At 48.5% G+C, this 26,733-nt stretch overlaps 1 protein-coding gene across 1 annotated transcript in view; it reads right to left on the bottom strand.

Moving 5' to 3' along the window:
- Nucleotides 1-3,488: 3,488 nt before the first annotated feature.
- The window catches only part of LOC140418126 (glypican-6-like), a 347,023-nt gene continuing 323,778 nt past the window's right edge, over nt 3,489-26,733 (bottom strand). Inside the window, exons 7-8 of the mRNA XM_072501539.1 lie at nt 23,769-23,902; nt 3,489-3,672 (exon numbers count right to left, since the gene is read on the bottom strand). Coding sequence (XP_072357640.1) covers nt 3,489-3,672; nt 23,769-23,902 — 318 coding nt within the window. The remainder of the gene's footprint in view (nt 3,673-23,768; nt 23,903-26,733) is intronic.

A 26,733-nucleotide genomic window follows, 5' to 3' on the forward strand; every position in this document is an offset into this window, starting at 1 on the left:
ACGCCTCTTCAGGCGTTTCAAAATAATGGTGCTGATCCTTGTATGTGACCCACAGTCGCGCTGGCTGCAGCATTCCAAATCTCACTCCTTTCCGGTGCAACACCGCCTTGGCCCAGTTGAAACCCGCTCTCCTCTTAGCAACCTCCGTGCTCCAGTCCGGGTATATTCGGATCTCTGCATTGTCCCACTTACTGCTCCGCACCTTCTTGGCCCATTTCAGGACCCTCTCTCTGTCCGTGAAACGGTAAAACCTCACCACAATCGCCCTTGGCGGCTCGTTAGCCTTGGGCCTCCTCGCCAGCACCCGGTGTGCCCCGTCCAGCTCCAGAGGCCTTGAAGGGGCCTCCGCGCCCATCATCGCCTCGAGCATCATGCTCGCGTATGCCCCGGCATCGGCTCCCTCCACTCCTACAGGGAGACCCAGGATCCGCAAGTTCTTTCTCCTCGACCTGTTCTCCAGGTCTTCGAATCTTCCCGCCCACCCCTTGTGCAGCGCCTCATGCTCCTCCACTCTCACCGCCAGGCCCAAGATCCTCGTCCTCATTCTCACTGACTCTTTTCTGCACCTCCTGGATCTTTACCTCGTGGGCCTTCTGGGTCATCCCTAGTCCTTCAATCGCCGACAACATAGGCGCCAGCATCTCCTTGCGCAGCTCCTCGAAGCAGCGCTTGATGAATTCCTGCAGCTCCGGCCCGCATTCCGCTTTGTCCCCGGCCGCCGCCATTTTTATTTTTTCCCCTCGCTTCTCCCGCTGCTCCAGTGCCGTTTTTTTGGCCGTTCACTTCTGGTCCGGTCCATAAAAGGTGAAGAGGGACCTTGCCCTTCCCTTCCCACGGATCGTCATCAAGAAAAATCCCGTTGGGGCTCCTCTAAAGAGCCCGAAAGTCCGTGATAGTGGGAGCTGCCGAATTGTGCGGCTTAGCTCCGCATAGCCGCAACCGGAAGTCATTTGTGCCCCTTACTATCGAGTCCCCTATAACTATCGCTCTCCTGCACTTTGCCCTCCCCTGCTGAGCAACAGATCCAGTTGTGGTGCCACTGCTCTGGCCGCTGCTGTTGTTTTCCCCTGATCGGCTATGCCAACAGTATCCACAACGGGATACTTGTTAGAGAGAGGAACAGCCACAGGGGATTCCTGCACTGCCTTTCTGTCCTTTCTAGCGGTCACCCATCTATCTGCCTGCACCTTCGGTCTGAACTCGTCTCTATAACTCCTCGCTATGATGCTTTCTGCCACCTGCATGCTCCTAAGTGCATCCAACTGCTGCTCCAACCGAACCACGTCTCGGGTCTCCCACATCTCACAGTTAGAGCACTGCACCCCGCTGAGTGACATTTATGCATTAGTTAATAATTTGAAATAAATACTTAAATGGTTATTAGATAAGTTATAATGAACTATATGGTCCCTGATGCTAGATTTCTACTGTAAAATTAAAAGCTCTGCCCTTAGGTCAAGTTACTCCTCTACCTAGTAAATTAATTCGTTTAAATGAAGTTTTTCAATGTTTTTTTTCAAATTTAACACCGATTCCCTACCGCCATGCTGCAGCGAGATCCAGATTTTGCCTACGGGAGCGGCCGGTTGCATCGCAAACTGTTTGGCGCCTGCCGCGGTTCGTATTTTCGTCCTTTCCCGCTATTCACCGGCCTGGTTTCGGTCGAGCGAGAGCACAATGAGGCCTGAGAATCGCGCTCATTGTGTATAGCCATTGCCTTAGTTAAATGTATTTCTAGTTTATAGAACATAGAACATTACAGCACAGTACAGCCCTTCGGCCTCGATGTTGCGCCGACCTGTGAAACCACTCTAAAGCCCATCTACACTATTTCCTTATCGTCCATATGTCTATCCAATGACCATTTGAATGCCCTTAGTGTTGGCGAGTCCACTACTGTTGCAGGCAGGGCATTCCACGCCCTTACTACTCTCTGAGTAAAAAACCTACCTCTGACATCTATATCTATCTCCCTTCAATTTAAAGCTATGTCCCCTCGTGCTAGACATCACCAACCAAGGAAAAAGACTCTCACTATCCACCCTATCCAATCCTCTGATCATCTTGTATGCCTCAATTAAGTCACCTCTTAACCTTCTTCTCTCTAAGGAAAACAGCCTCAAGTCCCTCAGCCTGTCCTCATAAGATCTTCCCTCCATACCAGGCAACATTCTGGTAAATCTCCTCTGCACCCTTTCCAATGCTTCCACATCCTTCCTATAATGCGGCGTCCGAAATTGCACGCAATACTCCAAATGCGGCCGCACCAGACTTTTGTACAGCTGCAACATGACCTCATGGCTCCGAAACTCAATCCCCTCTACCAATAAAAGCTAACACACCGTACGTCTTCTTAACAATCCTCTCAACCTGGGTAGCAACTTTCAGGGATCTATGTACATGGACACCGAGATCTCTCTGCTCATCCACACTGCCAAGAATCTTACCATTAGCCAGTACTCTGTCTTCCTGTTATTCCTTCCAAAATGAATCACCTCACACTTTTCTGCATTAAACTCATTTGCCACCTCTCAGCCCAGCGCTGCAGCTTATCTATGTCCCTCTGTAACTTGTAACATCCTTCCGCACTGTCCACAACTCCACCGACTTTAGTGTCATCTGCAAATTTACTCACCCATCCTTCTACGCCCTCCTCCAGGTCATTTATTTTAAAAATGACAAACAGCAGTGGCCCAAAACAGATCCTTGTGGTACACCACTAGTACCTGGACTCCAGTCTGAACATTTCCCATCAACCACCACCCTTTGTCTTCTTCCAGCTAGCCAATTTCTGATCCAAACTGCTAAATCACCCTCAATCCCCAGCCTCCGTATTTTCAGCAGTAGCCTACCGTGGGGAACCTTATCAAACGCTTTACTGAAATCCATATACACCACATCAACTGCTTTACCCTCATCCACCTGTTTGGTCACATTCTCAAAGAACTCAATAAGGTTTGTGAGGCACGACCTACCCTTCACAAAACCGTGTTGACTATCTCTAATCAAATTATTCCTTTCCGGATGATTTTTACTTTATTGTTGTTTATTTTATTGCTTAATAAACATTCATTTTATTTTTAAATCATCACAAACCATCCGGGGCATCATTCTCTGAATTTCAAACTGTCCTCACATTATATCAATTTGCAACATACAGTTGGGGACAATTGTTTCAACTTTCCGTTCTGGGATTTGGAAACACTCGCAGTTTACCAGCAGCCGTGTCCTTAACAATAGTAATTTCCTGGCACTCAAGTGATAAATAGGCATTTGTTGTACAGAATAATTGCATGCCTGGTACAGCAGCATGCCTCAACACCTGAAACAACACTCATCTTTCACATCAAGGAAGATGCAATGTATTCAGCCTTGATCGGCCAATAATTTTCCTTGCGTTACTGCAACCCTCACAAACAAGCTAATCCTTAATGTTCAAGCATTAAATAATGCACAAGAAGGAAAATGGTTATCCTTCCTGGGAAACGTTACTCACTTGTATCGTGGGACGTCACATCATTTCCATGATAAGCATTTTTCACTTTATTAGTCATTGTCCGCAGTACCATTATCTGTCGACGAATCACCATATCTGGTTTGGTGATATCCACTTTAACATCAGGATTATTGAGCTGGCTGGCTAGTCCATTTCCCATCACAGAAAATATGTACCTGGGAAAAACAGTAAAGAACCTCTTTACACTGAAATCCATGCAGAGAGAAAGAGTCTGCGAAAAACAGAGACAGGTTGTTGCACTGATTAGGGGAGAGGTAGACTGTGCACAAGTGATAACGCACTGTATAAAAATCCTAGAATCAAGCAGCACAGGAAGAGGCCATTGCGTACACCGCTTGTGCTGGATCTTTGAAAGAGGTGGTCAGTTACTTCCACTCCCTTGCTCTCCCCTCATGTGCCTGCAATTGTTTTTCCTTCAAGTATTTCCAATTCTCTTTTGAAAGTTATTATTAAATATCCTATCACTGTCCTTTCAGGCATTGTTAGTCAAGGACAGTATTACGGTGGCTGAAAGGACGTTTGATGAGGACTCGTCTACTGAGGTAGTATGGGCTGAGGTTAGAAACAGGAAAGGAGAGGTCACCCTGTTAGGGGTTTTCTATAGGCCTCCGAAAAGTTCCAGAGATGTAGAGGAAAGGATTGCAAAGATGCTTCTGGATAGGAGCGAAAGCAACAGGGTAGTTGTTATGCGGGACTTTAGCTTTCCAATTATTGACTGGAAACGATATAGTTCGAGTACTTTAGATGGGTCCGTTTTTGTCCAATGTGTGCAGGAGGGTTTCCTGACACAGTATGTAGATAGGCCAACGAGAGGTGAGGCCATTTTGGATTTGGTACTGGGTAATGAACCAGGACAGATGTTAGATTTGGAGGTAGGTGAGCACTTTGGTGATAGTGACCACAATTCGATTGCGTTTACTTTAGTGATGGAAAGGGATAGGTATATACCGCAGGGCAAGAGAAATATCTGGGGGAAAGGCAATTATGATGCGATGAGGCAAGACTTAGGATGCATCGGATGGAGAGGAAAACTGCAGGGGATGGGCACAATGGAAATGTGGAGCTTGTTCAAGGAACAGATACTGCGTGTCCTTGATAAGTATGTACCTGTCAGGCAGGGAGGAAGTGGTCGAGCAAGGGAACCGTGGTTTACTAAAGCAGTCGGAACACTTGTCAAGAGGAAGAAGGAGGCTTATGTAAAGATGAGACATGGATGTTCAGTTAGGGCGCTCGAGAGTTACAAGTTAGCTAGGAACCACCTAAAGAGAGAGCTAAGAAGAGCCACGAGAGGACATGAGAAGTCTTTGGCAGGTAGGATCAAGGGTAACCCTAAAGCTTTCATTGCTATGTCAGGAATAAAAGAATAACTAGGGTAAGAGTAGGGCCAGTCAAGGACAGTAGCGGGAAGTTCTGCGTGGAGTCCGAGGAGATAGGAGAGGTGCTAAATGAATATTTTTCGTCAGTATTCACACAGGAAAAAGATAGTGTTGTCGAGGAGAATACTGAGATCCAGGCTACTAGACTAGAAGGGCTTGAGGTTCATAAGGAGGAGGTGTTAACAATTCTGGAAAGTGTAAATAGATAAGTCCCCTGGGCCTGATGGGATTTATCCGAGGATTCTCTGGGAAGCTAGGGAGGAGATTGCTGAGCCTTTGGCTTTGATCTTTAAGTCATCTTTGTCTACAGGAATAGTGCCAGAAGACTGGAGGATAGCAAATGTTGTCCCCTTGTTCAAGAAGGGAAGTTGAGACAACCCTGGTAACTATAGACCAGTGAGCCTTACTTCTGTTGTGGGCAAAATCTTGGAAAGGTTTATAAGAGATAGGATGTATAATCTTCTGGAAAGGAATAATTTGATTAGAGATAGTCAACACGGTTTTGTGAAGGGTAGGTCGTGACTCACAAACCTTACTGAGTTGAGAAGGTGACCAAACAGGTGGATGAGGGTAAAGCAGTTGATGTGGTGTATATGGATTTCAGTAAAGCGTTTGATAAGGTTCCCCACGGTAGGCTACTGCAGAAAATACGGAGGCATGGGATTCAGGGTGATTTAGCAGTTTGGATCAGAAATTGGCTAGCTGGAAGAAGACAAAGGGTGGTGGTTGATGGGAAATGTTCAGACTGGAGTCCAGTTACTAGTGGTGTACCACAAGGATCTGTTTTGGGGCCACTGCTGTTTGTCATTTTTATAAATGACCTGAAGGATGGGTGAGTAAATTTGCAGATGACACTAAAGTCGGTGGAGTTGTGGACAGTGCGGAAGGATGTTACAAGTTACAGAGGGACATAGATAAGCTGCAGCGCTGGGCTGAGAGGTGAAAAATGGAGTTTAATGCAGAAAAGTGTGAGGTGATTCATTTTGGAAGGAATAACAGGAAGACAGAGTACTGGGCTAATGGTAAGATTCTTGGCAGTGTGGATGAGCAGAGAGATCTCGGTGTCCATGTACATAGATCCCTGAAAGTTGCCACCCAGGTTGAGAGGGTTGTTAAGAAGGCGTATGGTGTGTTAGCTTTTATTGGTAGAGAGATTGAGTTTCGGAGCCATGAGGTCATGTGCGGCCGCATTTGGAGTATTGTGTGCAATTCTGGTCGCCGCATTATAGGAAGGATGTGGAAGCATTGGAAAGGGTGCAGAGGAGATTTACCAGAATGTTGCCTGGTATGGAGGGAAGATCTTATGAGGAAAGGCTGAAGGACCTGAGGCTGTTTTCATTAGAGAGAAGAAGGTTAAGAGGTGACTTAATTGAGGCATACAAGATGATCAGAGGATTGGATAGGGTAGACAGTGAGAGCCTTTTTCCTCGGATGGTGATGTCTAGCATGAGGGGAAATAGCTTTAAATTGAGCGGAGATAGATATAGGACAGATGTCAGAGGTAGGTTCTTTACTCAGAGAGTAGTAAGGGCGTGGAATGCCCTGCCTGCAACAGGAGTGGACTCGCAACACTAAGGGCATTCAAATGGTCATTGGACAGACATATGGATGATAAGGGAATAGTGTAGATGGGCTTTAGAGTGGTTTCACAGGTCAGCACAACATCGAGGGCCGAAGGGCCTGTACTGCGCTGTCATGTTCTATGTTCTATGTTCTATCTCTGTTTCAGACACTCAGTGATTTGGTCTCCACAGCCTTCTGAGGCAAAGAGTTCCACAGATTCACCACCCTCTGGCTGAAGAAATTCCTCCTCATCTGTTTCAATGTAAGGAGTGTCAGGAATCAGGGAGATGAACTTAGAGCATGGAGTGGCACTGTTAATTCGGGAGTGTACCACAGCTGCAGAAAAGGAGGTAGCTGAGGAGGGTTTGTCTACTGAGTCAGTATGGGTGGAAGTCAGAAACAAGAAAGCAGCAGTCACTTTATTGGAAGTTTCCTACAGACTCCCCAATAGCAGCAGAGAGATAGAGGAACAGATTAGGCGGCAGATCTTGGAAAAGTGCAGAAGTAACAAGAGTTGTTGTCATGGGCGACTTCAACTTCCCTAATATTGACTGGAACCTCCTTAGCGCAAATGGTTTGGATGGAGCAGATTTTGTCAGGTGTGTACAGGAAGGATTCCTGACTCAATATGTAGATAGAACAGCAAAAGAACAAAGAAAATTACAGCACAGGAACAGGCCCTTCGGCCCTCCCGGCCTGCGCCGATCCAGATCCTTTAGCTAAACCTGTCGCCTATTTTCCAAGGATCTACTTCCCTCTGTTCCCCGCCCGTTCGTATATCTGTCCAGATGCATCTTAAATGATGCTATCGTGCCCGCCTCTACCACCTCCGCTGGCAAAGCGTTCCAGGCACCCACCACCCTCTGCGTAAAAACCTTTCCACGCACATCTCCCTTAAACTTTCCCCCTCTCACCTTGAAATCGTGAACCTTTGTAATTGACACCCCCACTCTTGGAAAAAGTTTGTTGCTATCCACCCTGTCCATACCTCTCATAATTTTGTAGACCTCAATCAGGTCCCCCTCAACCTCCGTCTTTCCAATGAAAACAATCCTAATCTACTCAACTTTTCTTCATAGCTAGCACCCTCCATACCAGGCAACATCCTCTGCAACCTCTCTAAAGCATCCACATCCTTCTGGTAATGTGGCGACCAGAACTGCACGCAGTATTCCAAATGTGGCCTAACCAAAGTCCTATACAACTGTAACATGACCTGCTGACTCTTGTACTCAATACCCCGTCCGATGAAGGCAAGCATGCTGTATGCCTTCTTGGCCACTCTATAGACCTGCGTTGCCACCTTCAGGGTACAATGGACCTGAACTCCCAGATCTCTCTGTACATCAATTATCCCCAGGACTCTTCCATTGACCGTATAGTCTGCTCTTGAATTAGATCTTCCAAAATGCAGCACCTCGCATTTGCCTGGATTGAACTCCATCTGCCATTTCTCTGCCCAACTCTCTAATCTATTTATATTTTGCTGTATTCTCTGACAGTCCTCCTCGCTATCTGCAACTCCACCAATCTTAGTATCATCTGCAAACTTGCTAATCAGACCATCTATACCTTCGTCCAGATCATTTATGTATATCACAAACAACAGTGGTCCGAGCACGGATCCCTGTGGAACACCACTAGTCACCTTTCTCCATTTTGAGACACTCCCTTCCACCACTACTCTCTGTCTCCTGTTGCCCAGCCTGTTCTTTATCCATCCAGCTAGTACACCCTGAACCCCATAGGACTTCACTTTTTCCATCAACCTGCCATGGGAAACTGTATCAAACGCCTTACTGAAGTCCATGTATATGACATCTACAGCCCCTCCCTCATCAATTAACTTTGTCACAACCTCAAAGAATTCTATTAGGGTTTGTAAGACATGACCTTCCCTGCACAAAACCATGCTGCCTATCACTGATGAGTCTATTTTCTTCCAAATGTGAATAGATCCTATCCCTCAGTATCTTCTCCAACAGTTTGCCTACCACTGACGTCAAGCTCACAGGTCTATAATTCCCTGGATTATCCCTGCTACCCTTCTTAAACAAAGGGACAACATTAGCAATTCTCCAGTCCTCCGGGACCTCACCCGTGCTCAAGGATGCTGCAAAGATATCTGTTAAGGCCCCAGCTATTTCGTCCCTCGCTTCCCTCAGTAACCTGGGATAGATGCCATCCAGACCTGGGGACTTGTCCACCTTAATGCCTTTTAGAATACCCAAAACATCCCTCATGCCGACTTGACCTCGAGTATTTAAACATCCATCCCTAGCCTCAACATCCGTCATGTCCCTCTGCTTGGTGAATACCGATGCAAAGTACTCATTAAGAATCTCACCCATTTCCTCTGACTCCACGCATAAATTCCCTCTTTTGTCTTTGAGTGGGCCAATCCTTTCTCTAGTTACCCTCTTGCTCCTTATATACGAATAAAAGGCTTTGGGATTTTCCTTAACCCTGTTAGCCAAAGATATTTCATGACCCTGTAGCCACCTAAATTGGCCAGCTCCCGATTTAAAATTTTATTGGATAAACATATGGATGATAATGGCATAGTGTAGGTTAGATGGCTTTTGTTTCGGTGCAACATCGTGGGCCGAAGGGCCTGTACTGCGCTGTATTGTTCTATGTTCTATGTTCTAAAATGGCGAACGGCAAAGGCTGATGGGAAAGTCAGCCAACATAGACAGAAACCAGCGGCTGCAGGTTTGCTGTGTATTTACCTCTGCAAAAGGCCAGACAACATCGATACCAGCGACCATCAGCATAACAATGTAGCAGCCATCTGCATACTGATGAGCAGTCCCCGGGAACAATAAGTAATATTTTGGACACACAAAGCAAAGCCAGACTCCCCGGCGCCAGCAGGAGCCAACACAAAGGAGGTGAACGAGCACCTCAAGACCGCCCATCGATCAGGGAACCGCTCCAGTATTGGAGAAATCGAACCAAGCAATTGGGACAAAGTCCAATCACTTGGGACCAGGTACAGGGTCCGCCCCGAAAGGCGGGAAGCCCCTGGGGACTCTCAGAGTTAAGCCCCAAGTTCAAATCGCTCTCTTCGCCTCTTCGTCCTGCCCGGGTCATCCAGCAACACGAACCAACATTGACCGTGACCGGTGCAGTGACCACCGACAGAAGTCTTAATTCAACGCTCTCTATGAGATAGGCGCTCCTAGCTACCAATCCATACCAACTTCGAATCCCGCAGACTCAGAACCCGAACGAAAGGCCATTTGTTCCCCTGACCTGGTGGGCCAGTCCGAAGTTAAGTATAGGCCTGTTAGTTGTAGAAGTAGCTTAGATGTAGAATTTGTGCATGAGTAGCGATTACTCTTATAGTCCCCAGGGGCTTCCCGCCTTTCGGGGCGGACCCTGTACCTGGTCCCAAGTGATTGGACTTTGTCCCAATTCTCATTAGAACGGAGAAGGGTGAGGGGCGACTTGATAGAGGTTTATAAGATGATCAGGGGAATAGATAGAGTAGACAGTCAGAGACTTTTTCCCCGGGTGGAACAAACCATTACAAGGGGACATAAATTTAAGGTGAAAGGTGGAAGATATAGGAGGGATATCAGAGGTAGGTTCTTTACCCAGAGAGTAGTGGGGCCATGGAATGCACTGCCTGTGGAAGTAGTTGAGTCGGAAACATTAGGGACCTTCAAGCAGCTATTGGATAGGTACATGGATTACGGTAAAATGATATAGTGTAGATTTATTTGTTCTCAAGGGCAGCACGGTAGCATTGTGGATAGCACAATTGCTTCACAGCTCCAGGGTCCCAGGTTCGATTCCGGCTTGGGTCACTGTCTGTGTCTGCACATCCTCCCCGTGTCTGCGTGGGTTTCCTCCGGGTGCTCCGGTTTCCTCCCACAGTCCAAAGATGTGCAGGTTAGGTGGATTGGCCATGATAAATTGCCCTTAGTGTCCAAAATTGCCCTTGGTGTTGGGTGGAGGTGTTGAGTTTGGGTAGGGTGCTCTTTCCAAGAGCCGGTGCAGACTCAAAGGGCCGAATGGCCTCCTTCTGCACTGTAAATTCAATGATAATCTATGATTAATCTAGGACAAAGGTTCGGCACAACATCGTGGGCCGAAGGGCCTGTTCTGTGCTGTATTTTCTATGTTCTATGTACTGTGTATAATAAATGTGCTTTGATTTGAATCTTACTAATCGGTGTATTGGGCTATTGATCCTTACTCGGACTTGAACCTTGTGGCGGTATCATAAAGATACCTGACGACTCGAGAGCAAAAGGTAATAAAACAGAGCAATTGAACCAACGGAAAGTTAGCAACATTATTTGGCGACATCCTGACGGGACCCGATCTAGAAGTGGCATAACCACTCCGGCAGAACCCAGAATTTGAATTAGAGATCCAATTGGGAACAGAAAACCACAAGCGTTCAAGCAGTTCTGATCAATACTCATAATTCGGAAGTGTGTGTATGCATGCGTAACTAACAGGGCGATAAGGTAAAACTGAACCTTGTTGCGACAAAACTGTCGGGAGTTTGTATTTCGGAAAGTAGCGAAAGCCGTACCCGTATTTACAGCACCGCCTTAATACCCCTGACCCAAATTTGAAGAGCAGCATTCGGATAGGAAATATGGCAATGCAGGCAATGCAACGCCTCATGAACCCCGAGGAATTTGCGGTCGCAGCGACCAGCAGCAGTAAAGTGGGACAATGTCCCATTTGGGAGGAAGAAATCAGGAAGTACCTCAAAGGAAAAGGATGGCCCCTTTGGAGTGAATTCTGTGACAACGAGGAATCAGGCCCCGGGAGCATAGGACATACTTGGTGGGAGACCCTGAGCGCGATCCACAAGAAGAGCTTAGGGAAAGCTCGCAAGCCGATGGCAATCGTGTCCTGCTTGGCACAGTTGCGAGGCACAGAGGAGGTCGTTAGGACGCTCCGGAAAGAAGTAGAAGGCATACATCGAATGAGTAAGGTCGATGTAAGCGAGGTAGAAAGAGAGAACTTAGAATTGAGAAGGAAGTTGGCAGCAAAAGATGGAGAGGTGGAGGATGCCAAAAGGGCACACCAGTCTTGTCTGACGCACTTAAGCAGCTTCCAGTCCCAATATGAAAAGGCCTATCAGGACACACAACGTGCAGTCCTAGTACGTGAAGAAACAGAGAAGCAGGTAGAAGCATTGCAGAGACAGTGTGGTGACCTCAAGGCAGCATTAAGAGCACTCCATGCTGCCACCACAGAGCAAAGTCAAAGCTCACTAGACCACGCAAAGTGCCGGAAGCAGATTGCAGAACTGCAATCTCTGCTTTCAGTTCAAAAAGGATTCCAGGAAACCTTTGGAGCAAAATTAGATGAGGAAGATGGCCCTGATTGGGAAGAGTTGAATGAGACAGCGCAGAGATATGTTCAGGGAACATGTGCGCAGGGAAAGCCCCAGAAGAGAAACGCGCCCCAACCCCCCACAGAGCAGATAGTTCAGGCTCCAATGAACCCAGTAACCACCCACCGCACAGCCATATTGGACGATACGGAATTTCTACACTACACCCCCTTAACAGTGACCCAATTACGGGATGCGTGCGATAAAATCACACCATTCCTCCCCACCTCAGACCCCCACCATTTCTTTGCGAGAGTAAAGCAGCAGGCGACCATGTACGGCCTGGATGAGCGAGAGCATGTAAAGCTCACGGTTTTAAGTTTAGACCCTTCAGTAACAGCAGCCCTTCCTGACCCACAGAATGTAGGAGGAGGCACCCTTGCAGAAATGCATACCGCGATCCTGGATGCGATCGGGTATAACCGGGGTGACCCCGTAGATGGCCCCAACAAATGCAGGCAAAAGAAAGCCGAGCGTTTGCTGCACGCCTGTGGATCCACTTTGCAGCAGTCTTTGGAGACTTAGACCGTCCCCATTTGTCCCCAGACAACATGACCAAATGGACCCGCACCCTTATCTCCCGTGCCACAGAAACAGGACAGAAAGCGTGCGCAAATTATGATCCCTCAGAGGAGGCTCATAACGAGAAGTGGGTAGTAAAAAGATTGTCCCGCACCTGGGAGCAATCTGTACAAAACAAACCCGCAGTTAAAATTCTCAAAGAAAAACAGGCCGACGCAGATATACAGGCAGTTCAAACACACCAGAGCCCCGCATGGGTGAATGAAGGAAAGAACAGCCCCCCACCCAAGTCACAGGAGTGTTACAACTGTGGACAGTTGGGACACTTTGCACGAGAGTGCAATGCCCCACAAAAGCCACAGAGAGCCCAGCAGACGGGCACTCTGAGTAAGAAGAAGACAGAGCCCATTCATAGTGTTAGCGCCCGTTCAGATCAGACAGACCTGACCGGAACAGACCCGCACCACAATAAAGTCCGCCACCCTGTTTCAAAAAGACACGTGGCCCACTACAGCCACCATCACCCTCAGCGGCTTTACAGGCCACTCACAGCAGGGACACATCACAGCCCCTGTACCCATTCAAATCGGTAACATCACCACCAAGCACCCCGTAGTTTTAGTCGATCTGCCCTACACAGCAGAACACATTCTGGGAATCAATTTCATGAATTCCCACAATCTTTCATTTGATCCAGTCAACAAGTGTGTCTGGAAAATGGCCAAATCCGCAAGAGCCCCCGCAACGCTCAACATAGGAGAATACGCAAACAAAATTAGCGCAGTAGGCGAATTTTGGTTCAACCCGACCACGCTTAGTACGGACAAGCAGGTTAGGGCAGTTCTGCAAAAGAACAGGGCAGCATTCGCGACCCACAAACACTACTGTGGCCGGATGACTGGCTCCATACAGATCACAGGACCTGACCCTAGACCCCAAAAAACAGCATGGATTTCCCCAAGAGGCAGAGGGAGAAATCTCAAAGGTAATAGAAAGCTTATTAGAGCAGGGCGTACTTAGATCAGTAGCCTCCACTAATAATGCCCCGAATTGGCCAGTGAGAAAGGATCATGGCGACTGACCATCGATTACCGGGAACTCAACAAAATAACCCCTGCAGCAGCCCCCACAGTAGCAACAAGTCCCAAGACCATGCTCAAGCAGGGACTCAGTTCCAGATTCTTTACGGTTTTGGATGTCAGTAATGGATTCTGGTCCATTCCATTGGCAAAGGCGTGCCAGTACAAATTTGCCTTCACCTTTAAAAATCAACAGTACACGTGGACATGCCTGCCACAAGGATTCCACAACTCCCCCTCCATTTTCCACTGACAGCTGGCAAATGGTTTAGCCAAATTCTGTCACCCCGAATGTCTGGTTCAGTACGTAGACGACCTACTACTGCAGACAGACACCAAGGAAGAGCACATTGAGCTTCTGTCCGAACTCCTGGAACTCTTACACTCAATTGGTTATAAAGTTAACCCCAAAAAGACCCAGATTTTGGAAGATAAGATGATATATTTGGGAACAATTATCACACATGGTAAACGCGAGATCGAGCATAAAAGGATTGACTCGATTGCTAAATTGCCCCTTCCCCAGAACGCTTCAGCCCTCCGGTCGTTTTTAGAACTGGTTGGCTACTGCCGAAACCACATTGACGGTTTCACCAGCAAGGCAGCGCCCCTCTCAGACCTCCTAAAGAAAGGAGCCCCCTGGGAATGGCTTCCGCAGCATACGGATGCTGTGGATGCGTTGAAGCAATCACTCATAGCAGCCCCCGCACTACAAGTTCCAGACCCGCTTTCCCCTTACGCTATAGAGGTAGCAACCACAGACCGCACCCTTTCGGCCGTGCTCCTCCAGGAACGGCACGACCAGTTAAGGCCCGTAGCTTACGCCTCCAGAATTTTAGATGCTGTGGAGCAGGGATTTTCAGCTTGTGAGAGGCACCTGCTCGCAGTATTTTGGGCAGTTCAGTATTTTTGTTACATTACCGGAATGAACCCCATCACAATCCTCACGGAACACACCCCCACCCAACTTTTACTGGACGGACGACTCAAGGAAGGTACAGTCAGTCAAATAAGAGCAGCCAGATGGACCCTTCTCTTGCAGGGACGGGACATTACTGTGAAACGGACAAAGACCCACACTTTTTTAGCCGACAACCTGCAGTACCCCGGAACCCCCCATGAATGTGAAATTATCTCTCCACACCACAACACAGGCCCCTTTATTGCTAAAACACCCCCCAGAAAGATAGGTAGTTCAATCCAGAGCCCCCAGCACACAGACACGTGTGAGCCCATAAAGATCTATGTGGATGGATCTTCCACAGTATTGGATGGGAAGCGCATAACAGGTTGCGGTATATATGTCGAGAACGTGCAGGGACGCGCCCTAGAAGAAATAGCAATAAAACTTCCAGGACATTTAGGCGCGCAGGCAGCAGAGCTTGCGGCCATCGCATATATAGTGGAACACCCAGATTCCTTCCCCAGCCCAGCAGACATATACTCGGACAGCCTCTATGTCTGCAACAGCCTTACGGAATTCCTGCCCCTGTGGAAAGCAAGAGGATTTGTTTCCGCAGACGGAAAACCCCTCCCCTCAGCCCCATTACTCCGTCACATCTTAGAGAGAGCCCAGAACAGGACTTTTGGGATGGTCAAAGTTCAAAGTCACCATCGTTCCTCCCCCCCCATGAAATGTAAAAGCCGACGCACTGGCTAAGGCATGGATATTTTTGGACACCCCCCGAAAGCACACCAGTGAATGCCGTTCAGGTCTCACAGACTAGGATCGAGGGTCTAGTGGAGGCCCAGAAGCAGGACAGCAATCTCAGGGATTTTAAAAGGAAAAGGTCATGGGGTTCGCGTTCACGCACAACCAAATGACCATTATCACGATGAACCATGCCATATTGGACTTGGTGCTCGGCAACGAACCAGGCCAGGTGTCAGATGCCTCGGTGGGAGAGCATTTTGGTGACAGTGACCACAACTCCTTGACCTTTACCATGTCATGGAGAGGGATAGGAAGAGACAGTATGGTAACGTATTTAATTGGGGGAGGGGAAATTATACTTATATTAGGCAGGAGCTGAGGAGCATAAAGTGGGAACAATTGTTCTTGGGGAAATGCACAACAGTAATGTGGGAATTGTTTAAGGAGCACATGCTGCGAGTGCTGAATTGTTTTGTCCCACTGAGACGAGGAAGGAATGGTAAGGTGAAGGAGTCTTGGATGACAAGAGAAGTGAAGCTTCTAGTCAAGAGGAAGAAGGAAGCTTGTAAGGTTGAGGAAGCAAGGATCTGACTCGGCTCTAGAGGGTTACAAGGCAGCCAGGAAGGAAGTAAAAAATGGACTGAGGAGAGCTAGAAGGGGGCATGAAAAAGCCCTGGCGGGAAGGATTAGGGAAACCCCCAAGGCGTGAGGATGATCAGAGTGAGAGTAGGGCCGATCAGGGATAGTGGAGGGAACTTGTGCCTAGAGTCTGAAGAGATGGGGGAGGCCCTAAATGAATACTTTGCTTCAGTATTCACTAGAGAGAGGGACCTTGTTGCCCATGAGAACAGTGTGAACTAGGTTAATAGACTCGAACAGGTTGATATTAAGAAGGAGGATGTGCTGGAAATTTTGAAAAGCATCAGGATAGATAAGTCCCCTGGGCCTGACGGGATATACCCAAGGTTACTACGGGAAGCGAGGGAGGAGATTGCTGCACCTTTGGCGATGATCTTTACGTCCTCATTCTCCACTGGAGTAGTACCAGATGATTGGAGGGAGGCGAATGTGGTTCCCCTATTCAAGAAAGGGAATAGGGAAATCCCTGGGAATTACAGACCCATCAGTCTTACGTCTGTGGTGAGCAAAATATTGGAAAGGATTCTGAGAGATAGGGAGCGGAATTCTCCCCCCCCCCCACGCCGGGTGGGCGAATCGCCCGGGCGCCGCGCGAGTCCCGCCACGCCGCCCCGACGCCCGCACGCAATTCTCCCACCCCCACCCAAACCGGCGCGGCACGAATCATGGCTGGCCGCTGGGAGAATCGCCGCTTGCCATTGGTAATGGGCGAGCGGCGATTCTACGGCCCGGATGGGGCGAGCGACCTGCCCAATACGACAGGTTCCCACCGGCGCCATCCGCACCTGGTCGCTGCCGGCGGGAACAGCGTGGGAACGATGGGGGGGGGGGGGGGGGGGGGGGGGGCGGCCTGTGGGGGGGCGAGGGGGGTTCCTGCACTGGGGGGGGGCTCAAAAGGGGTCTGGCCCGCGATCGGTGCCCACCGATCGGCGGGCCAGCCTCTCTGAAGGAGGACCTCCTTTCCTCCGCTGCCCCGCAAGATCCATCCGACATCTTCTTGCGGGGCGGCCGCGGGGAGGACGGCAACCGCGCATGCGCGGGTGACGTCATTTACAAGGCGCCGGTCGTGTCATTTACACGGTGCTGTTTTTACGCGGCGCCAAGGCCCGGCGTGCGTAAATGATGCAACGCCACTCCTAGCCCCCCGGGAGCAGGAGAATAGGGGGCTGGGAACGACCTCCGACGCCTGAGTGGAACACTCCGGTTTTCACTCCAGCGTCGGGACTTAGTCTCCCGATGGGAGAATTGTGCCCAGGATTTATGATTATTTAGAAAAACATAGTTTGATTAAAGATAGTCAGCATGGCTTTGTGAGGGGCAGGTCATGCCTCACAAGCCTCATTGAATTCTTCGAGGATGTGATGAGACACATTGCTGAAAGTCGGGCAGTGGATGTGATGTATATGCATTTCAGTAAGGCATTTGAGAAGGTTCCCCATGTTAGGCTCATTCAGAAAGTTAGGGGGCATGGGATACAGGGAAATTTGGCTGTCTGGATACAGAATTGGCTGGCCGAAAGAAGACAGCGAGTGGTAGTGGATGGAAAGCATTCCGCCTGGAGATCAGTGACCAGTGGTGTCCCGCAAGGATCTGTTCTGGGACCTCTGCTCTTTGTGGCTTTTCTAAATGACTTGGATGAGGAAGTGGAAGGGTGGGTTAGTAAGTTTGCCGATGACACAAAGGTTGTTGGAGTTGAAGATAGTGTTGAGGGGTGTTGCAGGTTACAACAGGATATTGACAGGATGCAGAACTGGGCTGAGAAGTGGCAGATGGAGTTCAATCTTGATAAATGTGAAGTGATTCATTTTGGAAGGTCGAATTTGAATGCTGAATACAGGGTTAAAGGCAGGATTCTTGGAAGTGTAGAGGAACTGAGGGATCTTGGGATCCACGTACATAGATCCCGCTTTGGAGCGGGTGCAGAGGAGATTTACCAGGATGTTGCCTGGTATGGAGGGAAAATTTTATGAGGAAAGGCTGATGGACTTGAGGTTGTTTTCGTTAGAGAGAAGAAGGTTAAGAGGAGACTTAATAGAGGCATACAAAATGATCAGGGGGTTGGATAGGGTGGACAGTGAGAGCCTTCTCCCGCGGATGGAAATGGCTGGCACGAGGGGACATAACTTTAAACTGAGGGGTAATAGATATAGGACAGAGGTCAGAGGTAGGTTCTTTACGCAAAGAGTGGTGAGGCCGTGGAATGCCCTACCTGCAACAGTAGTGAACTCGCCAACATTGAGGGCATTTAAAAGTTTATTGGATTAGCATATGGATGATAATGGCATAGTGTAGGTTAGATGGCTTTTGTTTTTTGACTTCCCATGTCGGTGCAACATCGTTGGTCGAAGGACCTGTACTGCGCTGTATCGTTCTATGTTGTATGCTCTATGTTCTATGTTCTAAAGTTGCCACCCAGGTTGATAGGGTTGTTAAGAAGGCGTGTGGTGTGTTGGCTTTCATTAACAGGGGGATTGAGTTTAAGAGCCGCGAGGTTTTGCTGCAGCTTTATAAAACTCTGGTTAGACCACACTTGGAATATTGTGTCCAGTTCTGGTCGCCTCATTATAGGAAGGATGTGGATGCTTTGGAGAGGGTGCAGAGGAGATTTACCAGGATGCTGCCTGGACTGGAGGGCATATCTTATGAAGAAAGGTTGAGGGAGCTAGGGCTTTTCTCACTGGAGTGAGGAAGGCAGAGAGGTGACTTGATAGAGGTGTACAAGGTGATGAGAGGCATGGATAGAGTGGATAGCCAGAGACTTTTCCCCAGGGTGGAAATGGCTGTCACGAGGGGACATGATTTTAAGGTGATTGGAGGAAGATATAGGGGAGATGTCAGAGGTCGGTTCTTTACACAGAGAGTGGTGGGTGTGTGGAATGCACTGCCAGCAGGAGTGGCGGAGTCAGAGTCATTCGGGACATTTAAGCGACTCTTGGACAGGCACATGGACAGCAGTAAATTGAAGGGGTGTAGGTTCGGTTGTTCTTAGATTAGGATAAATGGTCGGCACAACATCGTAGGCTGAAGGGCCTGTACTGGGCTGTACTGTTCTATGTTCTATCTCTGTTTTAAAGGATCGCACCATTAGTTTGAGATTATGTTGGTTGCATCTTGTCTTTCCTACAAGTGGAAACATCCTCTCCACGTCCACTCTATCCAGGCCTCGCAGTATCCTGTAAGTTTCAATAAGATCCCCCTCATCCTTCTAAACTCCAATGATGACAGACCCAGAGTCCTCAACCGTTCCTCATACGACAAGCTCTTCATTCCAGGGATCATTCTTGGGAACCTCCTCTGGACCCTTTCCAAGGCCAGCACATCCTTCCTTAGATACGGGGCCCAAAACTGCTCACAATACTCCAAATGGGGTCTAACCCTAACCAGACCCTTATATAGCCTCAGAAGTACATCCCTGGTCTTGTATTCTAGCCCTCTCGACATGAATGCTAACATTGCATTTGCCTTGCTTTTGTTTTTAAGCAGTATTTAAAAAAAAAAAATTTAGAGTACCCAATTCATTTTTTCCAATTAAGGGGCAATTTAGTGCGGCCAATCCATCTATCCTGCACATCTTTGGGTTGTGGGGGCGAAACCCACACAAACACGGGGAGAATGTGCAAACTCCACATGGACAGTGACCCAGAGCCGGGATCGAACCTGGGACTTTGGCGCCGTGAGGCAGCAATGCTAACCAACGCTCCACCATGTTGACCGCACATTTGCCTTCCTAACTGCCGACTTAATATGCACGTCAATCTTGAGAATCGTGAACAAGGCCTCCCAAGTCCCTTTGTGATTCTGATTTCCGAAGCATCTTCCCATTTAGAAAATAGTCTATGCCTCCATTTCTCCTTCCAAAGTGCCTAACCTCCCACTTTTCCACATTGTATTCCATCTGCCACTTCTTTGCCCACTCCCCTCGCCTTTCCAAGTCCTTCTGCAGCCCCCCTTGCTTCCTCAATACTATCTGCCCCTCTACAGATCTTTGTATCATCTGCAAATATAGCAACAGTGCCTTCAGTTCCTTCCTCCAGATCATTAATGTATATTGTGAAAAGTTGTGGTCCCAGCACCGATCTCTGAGGTACACCACTAGTCACCGGCTGCCATCCTGAAAAAGACCCTTTTCTCCCCACTCTCTGCCTTCTACCAGTCAGCCAATCCTCTATCCATGCCAGGATCCTACCCTGAACACCATGGGCTCTTAACTTATTTAACAGTCTCCTATGCGGCACCTTGTCAAAGGCCTTCTGGAAACCTAAATAAATCACGTCCACTGGTTCTCCTTTGTCTAACTTCCTTGTTACCTCCTCAAAGAACTCTTAACAGATTTGGCGACATGTCTTCTCTTTGACAAAGCCGTGCTGACTCAGTCCTATTTTACCATGCACTTCCAAGTACTCCACGACCTCATCTTTAATAATGGACTCTAAAATCTTACCAATGACCAAAGTCAGGCTAACCGGCCTATAATTTCCCGTCTTCTCCCTCCTTCTTAAATAGCGGTGTTGCATTAGCCACTTTCCAGTCCTCTGGGACCCTTCCTGCCTGTAGTGATTCCTGAAAGATCATCACCAATGCCACCACAATCTCCTCAGCTCTCTCTTTTTGGACCCTGGGGTGTAGTCCATCTGGTCCAGGTGATTTCTCCACCTTCAGACCTTTCAGTTTCCCCAGAACCTTCTCCTTAGTAATGGTCACTGCACTCACCTCTGCCCCCTGGTTCTCCTGGAGCTCTGGCATCCCACTGGGGATTAAACTAACTTTGCAGGGGGCTGGGATTCTGAAAGATGTGCAGACAAAATTAGAAGAGACAGCAAGTGAGTCAGGAAGGCATTGAATGTCTAGACCAGTCACAAGTGAGTTTGGCAAGATTGGATGGTATTTATTTTAATATAAGGAGTCTGACGAACAAGTCAGATGGGTTTATGGGAGATGGTGGCGCAGTGGTATTGTCACTGGTCTAGTTAACCAGAGACTCTGAGTAATGCTCTTCGGGATGCAAGTTCAAATCCTGCCACTGCAGATGGTGAAATTTCAATTCAGTAAAAATCTGGAATAAAAGAAGTCTAATAATGACCATGAAACCATTGTCGATTGTTGTAAAAATCCACCTGGTTCACTAATGACCTTCAGGGAAGGAAATCTGCCGTCCTTACCCGGTCTGGCCTACATGTGACTCCAGACCCACAGCAATGTGGTTGACTCTTAACTGCCCTCTCAAGGGCAATTACGGCTGAATAATAAATGTTGGCGGAGTCAGCGACACCCACATTCCGGGAATGAATAAAAGAAAAAGTTGAGGGCACAAATTAAAACATGGGGGTATGATGTCATTGCTTTTGCTGAGACATGGTTGAGAGCGGGGCAGGATTGGCAGGTCAATATTCCAGGATATGATCTTCAGGCATGACAGGAGAGATGGTAAAAGAGGAGCGGGTGTCGCAAATTTGAATAGGGAATCAGTTACAGTAGTATGGAGGGATGACATCTCTGAATGGGCATGGGGCATTCTGAAGGGGGAGGGTGAAAAGAGAGGTCATGGTAGATGTTGTGGAGATGCCGGCGTTGGACTGGGGTGAGCACAGTACGAAGTCTTACAACACCAGGTTAAAGTCCAACAGGTTTGTTTCGATGTCACTAGCTTTCGGAGCGCTGCTCCTTCCTCAGACCTCTTCATTCACCTGAGGAAGGAGCAGCGCTCCGAAAGCTAGTGACATCGAAACAAACCTGTTGGACTTTAACCTGGTGTTGTAAGACTTTGTGCTATGGTAGATGTTGGTACCAATGACATAAGTAGAAACAGGGATGAGATCTTGCATCAAGAATTCAGGGAGTTAGGCAATAGACAAAAAAAGCAGGACCTCTCGGGTTGTAATATCTGGATTACTTGCCACATGCTAGAGAGCACAGAAATAGGAGAATAGCGCAGATGAATGCGTGGTTTAAGATTTGGTGCAGGAGGGAGGGTTTTAGATTCCTGGACCATTGAACAAAGAATAAACAATACAGGAACAGGAGAGGGATTGTGCAGGGGGAGGGGGTAGAGTTGGCCTTGCCAAACATAATGAATTATTATTGGGCAGCGAATATTGCTGTGGTGTGGAAGTGGGTAGTTTGGGAGGGGTCAGTGTGGGGGCGGATGGAGGTGGCCTCTTGCAGGGGTACGAGTCTGGGGACAGTGTTGACGGCGCCTCTGCCGGTCACGCCGGCCAGGTACTCCACGAGCGAGATGGTGGTGGCGGCTCAGTGGGTGTGGAGACAGTGGTGGCAGCATTTGAGGTTGGAAGTGGGGGGGTGGTTTGAACGGGTTCCGTTATTTACAGGTACGGGACTATGTGAAGCAGGTGACGTCTTTTCCAGATCTGTGGTGTCGAAAGAGGGTGTGGGGGAGGGCAAGGAGTTAATGGACTGGGAGGGAGCCCTGATAGGAGAAGTCAAGAGGAAATGGGAGGAGGAGGAGGAAGAGGGGGGGAAATGGAGGCTGGGATGTGGAAGGAGGCTCTGAGGAGGGTAAAACAATCTTCAGTATGCGCAAGGCAATTTAAGGTATCCAATTTAAGGTAGTTCACAGGGTGCATATGAGCCAGGATGAGCAGGTTCCTTGAGGGAGTAGAGTATACACGTGTGGACAGTGTGCGGGGAGGCCTGTCATCCATGTCCACATGTTTTCAGCCTACCCAAAGCTGAAGGGATTCTGGCAGGGGTTCGCAGAAGTAATAGAACAAAGAACAATACAGCACAGGAACAGGCCCTTCGGCCCTCCAAGCCTGTACCGGTCATGATACCAACCTTTGCGAAAACCCTCAGCACTTTCTTGTGCCGTATCCCTCTATACCCGTCCTATCCATGTGTTTGTCAAGATGCCTTTTGAACGCCGTTAATGTATCTGCTTCCATAACCTCCCCTGGGAACGTGCTCCAGGCATTCACCACCCTCTGCATAAAAAACCTGCCTCGCACATCTCCTCTAAACTTTGCCCCACTGACCTTAAACCTATGCCCCCTGGTAACTGACCCCTCCACCCTGGGAAAGAGTGCCTGCCCATCCACTCTATCCATGCCCCTCATAATCTTGTAGACCTCTATCAGGTCATCCCTCAACTTTCTAATAAAAACAGTCCGTTCTATTCAGCCTCTCCATATAGCTAACACTCTCCAGACCAGGTAACATCCTGGTAAACCTCCTCTGCACCCTCTCCAAAGCATCCATATCCTTCTGGTAGTGTGGCGACCATAATTGTGTGCAATATTCCAAGTGCGGCCGTACCAAGGTTCTATACAACTGTAGCATGACGTGCCAGTTTTTATACTCGATGCCCTGTCCAATGAAAGGAAAAATTCTGTATGCTTTCTTGACTACCTTGTCCATTTGTGTTGCCATCTTCAAATATCTGTGGACCTGCACGCCCAGATTTCTCTGACTTTCTATATTCCTAAGAGTTTTACCATTTACGGTATATTTTCCCTCTGTTAGACCTACCAAAATGCATTACCTCACATTTGTCCGGATTAAACTCCATTTGCCATTTCTCTGCCCAAGTCTCCAATCTATCTCTGTCTTGCTGTATGGTGCTGATGGTGAAGGTGGCCCCGAGTCCAGAAGTGGTGATATTTGGTGTGTCGGAAGACCCGAGAGTCTAGCGGCCGAGGGAGGCCGACGTTTTGGGCTTTGCCTCCCTGGTAGCCGGGAGACGATTTTTGGAGTGAAGGGTGTCAGGGCCACCAAAGTCAGGGGTGTGGGTGAGCGATCTGGCAGTGTTCCTGAGGTTGGAGAAAATCAAGTTCGCCTTAAGAAGGTCGGTTGATGAGTTTGCCCAGAGATGGAAGCCGTTTATCAACTTTTTTGGTGGTGGGGGCGGGGGGGGGGGGTTAAAATGGGGAAGGCTGGTCGGGGTAGTTATTTATTTTTTATGACATTTCTGTTTGTGATGGTTCGTGTTTAATGTTTAGAAAATGCCTTAATAATAATATTTTAATAAAATCATTGTAATGGGAAAATAAAATGTCCAAACTGTTGCAAAATTTGGCTGATTTGCCTCAATTCTCACCTGCTCTTGTTACTTCCGTTCCAACACTCATTCTGCTCGGTCACACCTGTTGAGTTGTTATCAATGCACAAGCTGTGTGGGAGTGTCGACCAAAACTTCTTTGCCTTCTTAAGTTTTTCTTTTACATCCGTCACCTAAGTTATAAATAAGTTCCCACATTAATACAAACCCATTGAATAAAAAGGAACAGAGTTTCATTGGAGCATCACTGGGGAATGGAATATTTTGACTGACTGGACATATCAATATTACAAATGCCTAGGGTATTTTCAGCTTTGCTGCACAGTTAAGCTAGCTCTAAATTACTCCAACAACGTGCCGTAACCCAGCCTCGGACCTACTGCTGTATTGTACGAGATTGGAACCTCCAATCTTCACCTTTTCTATTGCTGTGCCTGCAGCAAGACAGTCAACTCAGTAGTAAATTCACAGATTATTTTTGCCACAAGTGGAGGCCATTCAGCCATTAGAACCTATGCTGGGTTTCTGTAGAGTGATCCAATCATCCCATTCGCCCACTCTATCCCTGTAACCCTGCAACTTTATTTCCTTCAAGTCCAATCCAATTTTCTTTTGAAATCAATAATCATCTCTGATTTCACCACCCATGGCTCTAAGTTCCAGATCATTACCACTTACTCCATAAAACAAATCTCATATTCCCGTAGTATCTCTTGGCCAAAAACTGAAATCAATGTCCCTGAGCATTGCACCATTAGCCAACAGGAAAAACATATTGTTGTCTATCTTACCTAAACCTGTCATAATCTTGTAGACCTCTGTCAAATCTCTGCTTAACATCCTTTCCCCAAGAAAAACAATCTCATCTTCTCCAACTGAACCTTGTAGCTAAAATTCCTCATCCCTGGAACCATTCTGGATGGCCAGAACTGGGGTCTAATTGTGGCCTAGCCGGACTTTACAAAGGTTCAGCATAACCTCCTTCTCTTGAGCTCCAAATACCTTTATTTATGAAGCCCAAGACCAACTCTCCCAATATGTCCTGCCACCTTCAAAGATCAAGGCACATGAACCTCCAGGTGTCGGTGTCGCTGTACACTCTTTAGAACTATACCGTTAAGTCCATATTGCCATTTCTATCCTTTCTTCCAAAATGCAGCACCACAGACATTTCTGTATTAAATTCCATCTGCCACCTATCTGTCCATTCTGTTAGTTTAATTATGTTCTGTTGCAGTTAATTGGAATCATCCTCACTGTTTGTCACACCTCCAAGTCTTGTATGATTGGCAAATTTTGAAATTCTACTCTGTATTCCAAAGTCCATGTAATTTATCTATATCAACAAAGCAATGGTCCTAGCACAGGCCAATGGTCCACAGCACAGGCCTATTGGCCTAGCTCAGGCCAATGATCCTAGCTCAGGCCAATGGTCCACAGCACAGGCCAATGGTCCACAACACAGGCCAAAGGTCCTAGCTCAGGCCACTGGTCCTCGCACAGGCCAATGGTCCACAGCACAGGCCAATGGCCCACAACACAGGCCAATAGTTCACAGCACAGGCCAATGGTCCTAGCTCAGGCCAATGGTCCTAGCTCAGGCCAATGGTCCCAGCACAGGCCAATAGTTCACAGCACAGGCCAATGGTCCCAGCACAGACCAATGGTCCTAGCTCAGGCCAATGGTCTTATCTCAGGTCAATGGTCCACAGCACAGGCCAATGGTCTTGGCTCAGGCCAATGGTCCACAACACAGGCCAATAGTTCACAGCACAGGCCAAAGGTCCCAGCACAGGCCAATGGTCCTAGCACAGGTCAATGGTCTTATCTCAGGTCAATGGTCCACAGCACAGGCCAATGGTCTTGGCTCAGGCCAATGGTCCACAACACAGAGCAATGGCCCACAGCACAGACCAATGGTCCACAGCACAGGCCAATGGTCCACAACACAGGCCAATAGTTCACAGCACAGGCCAATGGTCCTAGCTCAGGCCAATGGTCCTGGCTCAGGCCAATGGTCCCAGCACAGGCCAATGGTCCACAACACAGGCCAATAGTTCACAGCACAGGACAATGGTCCCAGCACAGTCCAATGGTCCTAGCTCAGGCCAATGGTCCTAGCTCAGGCCAATGGTCCCAGCACAGGCCAATAGTCCACAACACAGGCCAATGGTCCACAGCACAGGCCAATGGTCCACAGCACAGGCCAATGGTCCCAGCACAGGCCAATGGTCCCAGCACAGGCCAATGGTCCCAGCACAGGCCAATGGTCCTAGCTCAGGCCAATGGTCCTAGCTCAGGCCAATGGTCCACAGCACAGGCCAATGGTCGTAGCTCAGGCTAATGGTCCTAGCTCAGGCCAATGGTCCTAGCTCAGGCCAATGGTCCACAGCATAGGCCATTGGTCCTAGCTCAGGCTAATGGTCCTAGCTCAGGCCAATGGTCCATGGCACAGGCCAATGGTCCACGGCACAGGCCTATTGGCCTAGCTCAGGCCAATGGTCCTAGCTTAGGCCAATGATCCTAGCTCAGGCCAATGGTCCCAGCACAGGCCAATGGTCCCAGCACAGGCCAATGGTCCACAACACAAGCCAATAGTTCACAGCACAGCCAATGGTCCTAGCACAGGCCAATGGTCGTAGCTCAGGCCAATGGCCGTAGCTCAGGTCAATGGCCCTAGCTCAGGCCAATGGCCCTAGCTCAGGCCAATGGCCCTAGCTCAGGCCAATGGTCCTAGCTCAGGCAAGTGGTCCTAGCTCAGGCCAATGGTCCACAGCACAGGCCAATGGTCGTAACTCAGGCCAATGGTCCCAGCACAGGCCAATAGTCCACAGCACAGGCCAATGGTCCTAGCTTAGGCCAATAGTCCTAGCTCAGGCCAATGATCCTAGCACAGAGCAATGGTCCACAGCACAGACCAATGGCCCTAGCACAGACCAATGGTCCTAGCACAGAGCAATGGTCCACAGCACAGACCAATGGTCCACAGCACACACCAATGGTC

The sequence above is a fragment of the Scyliorhinus torazame genome, chromosome 5 (assembly GCF_047496885.1).
Source record: "Scyliorhinus torazame isolate Kashiwa2021f chromosome 5, sScyTor2.1, whole genome shotgun sequence".
Lineage (NCBI taxonomy): Eukaryota > Metazoa > Chordata > Chondrichthyes > Carcharhiniformes > Scyliorhinidae > Scyliorhinus > Scyliorhinus torazame.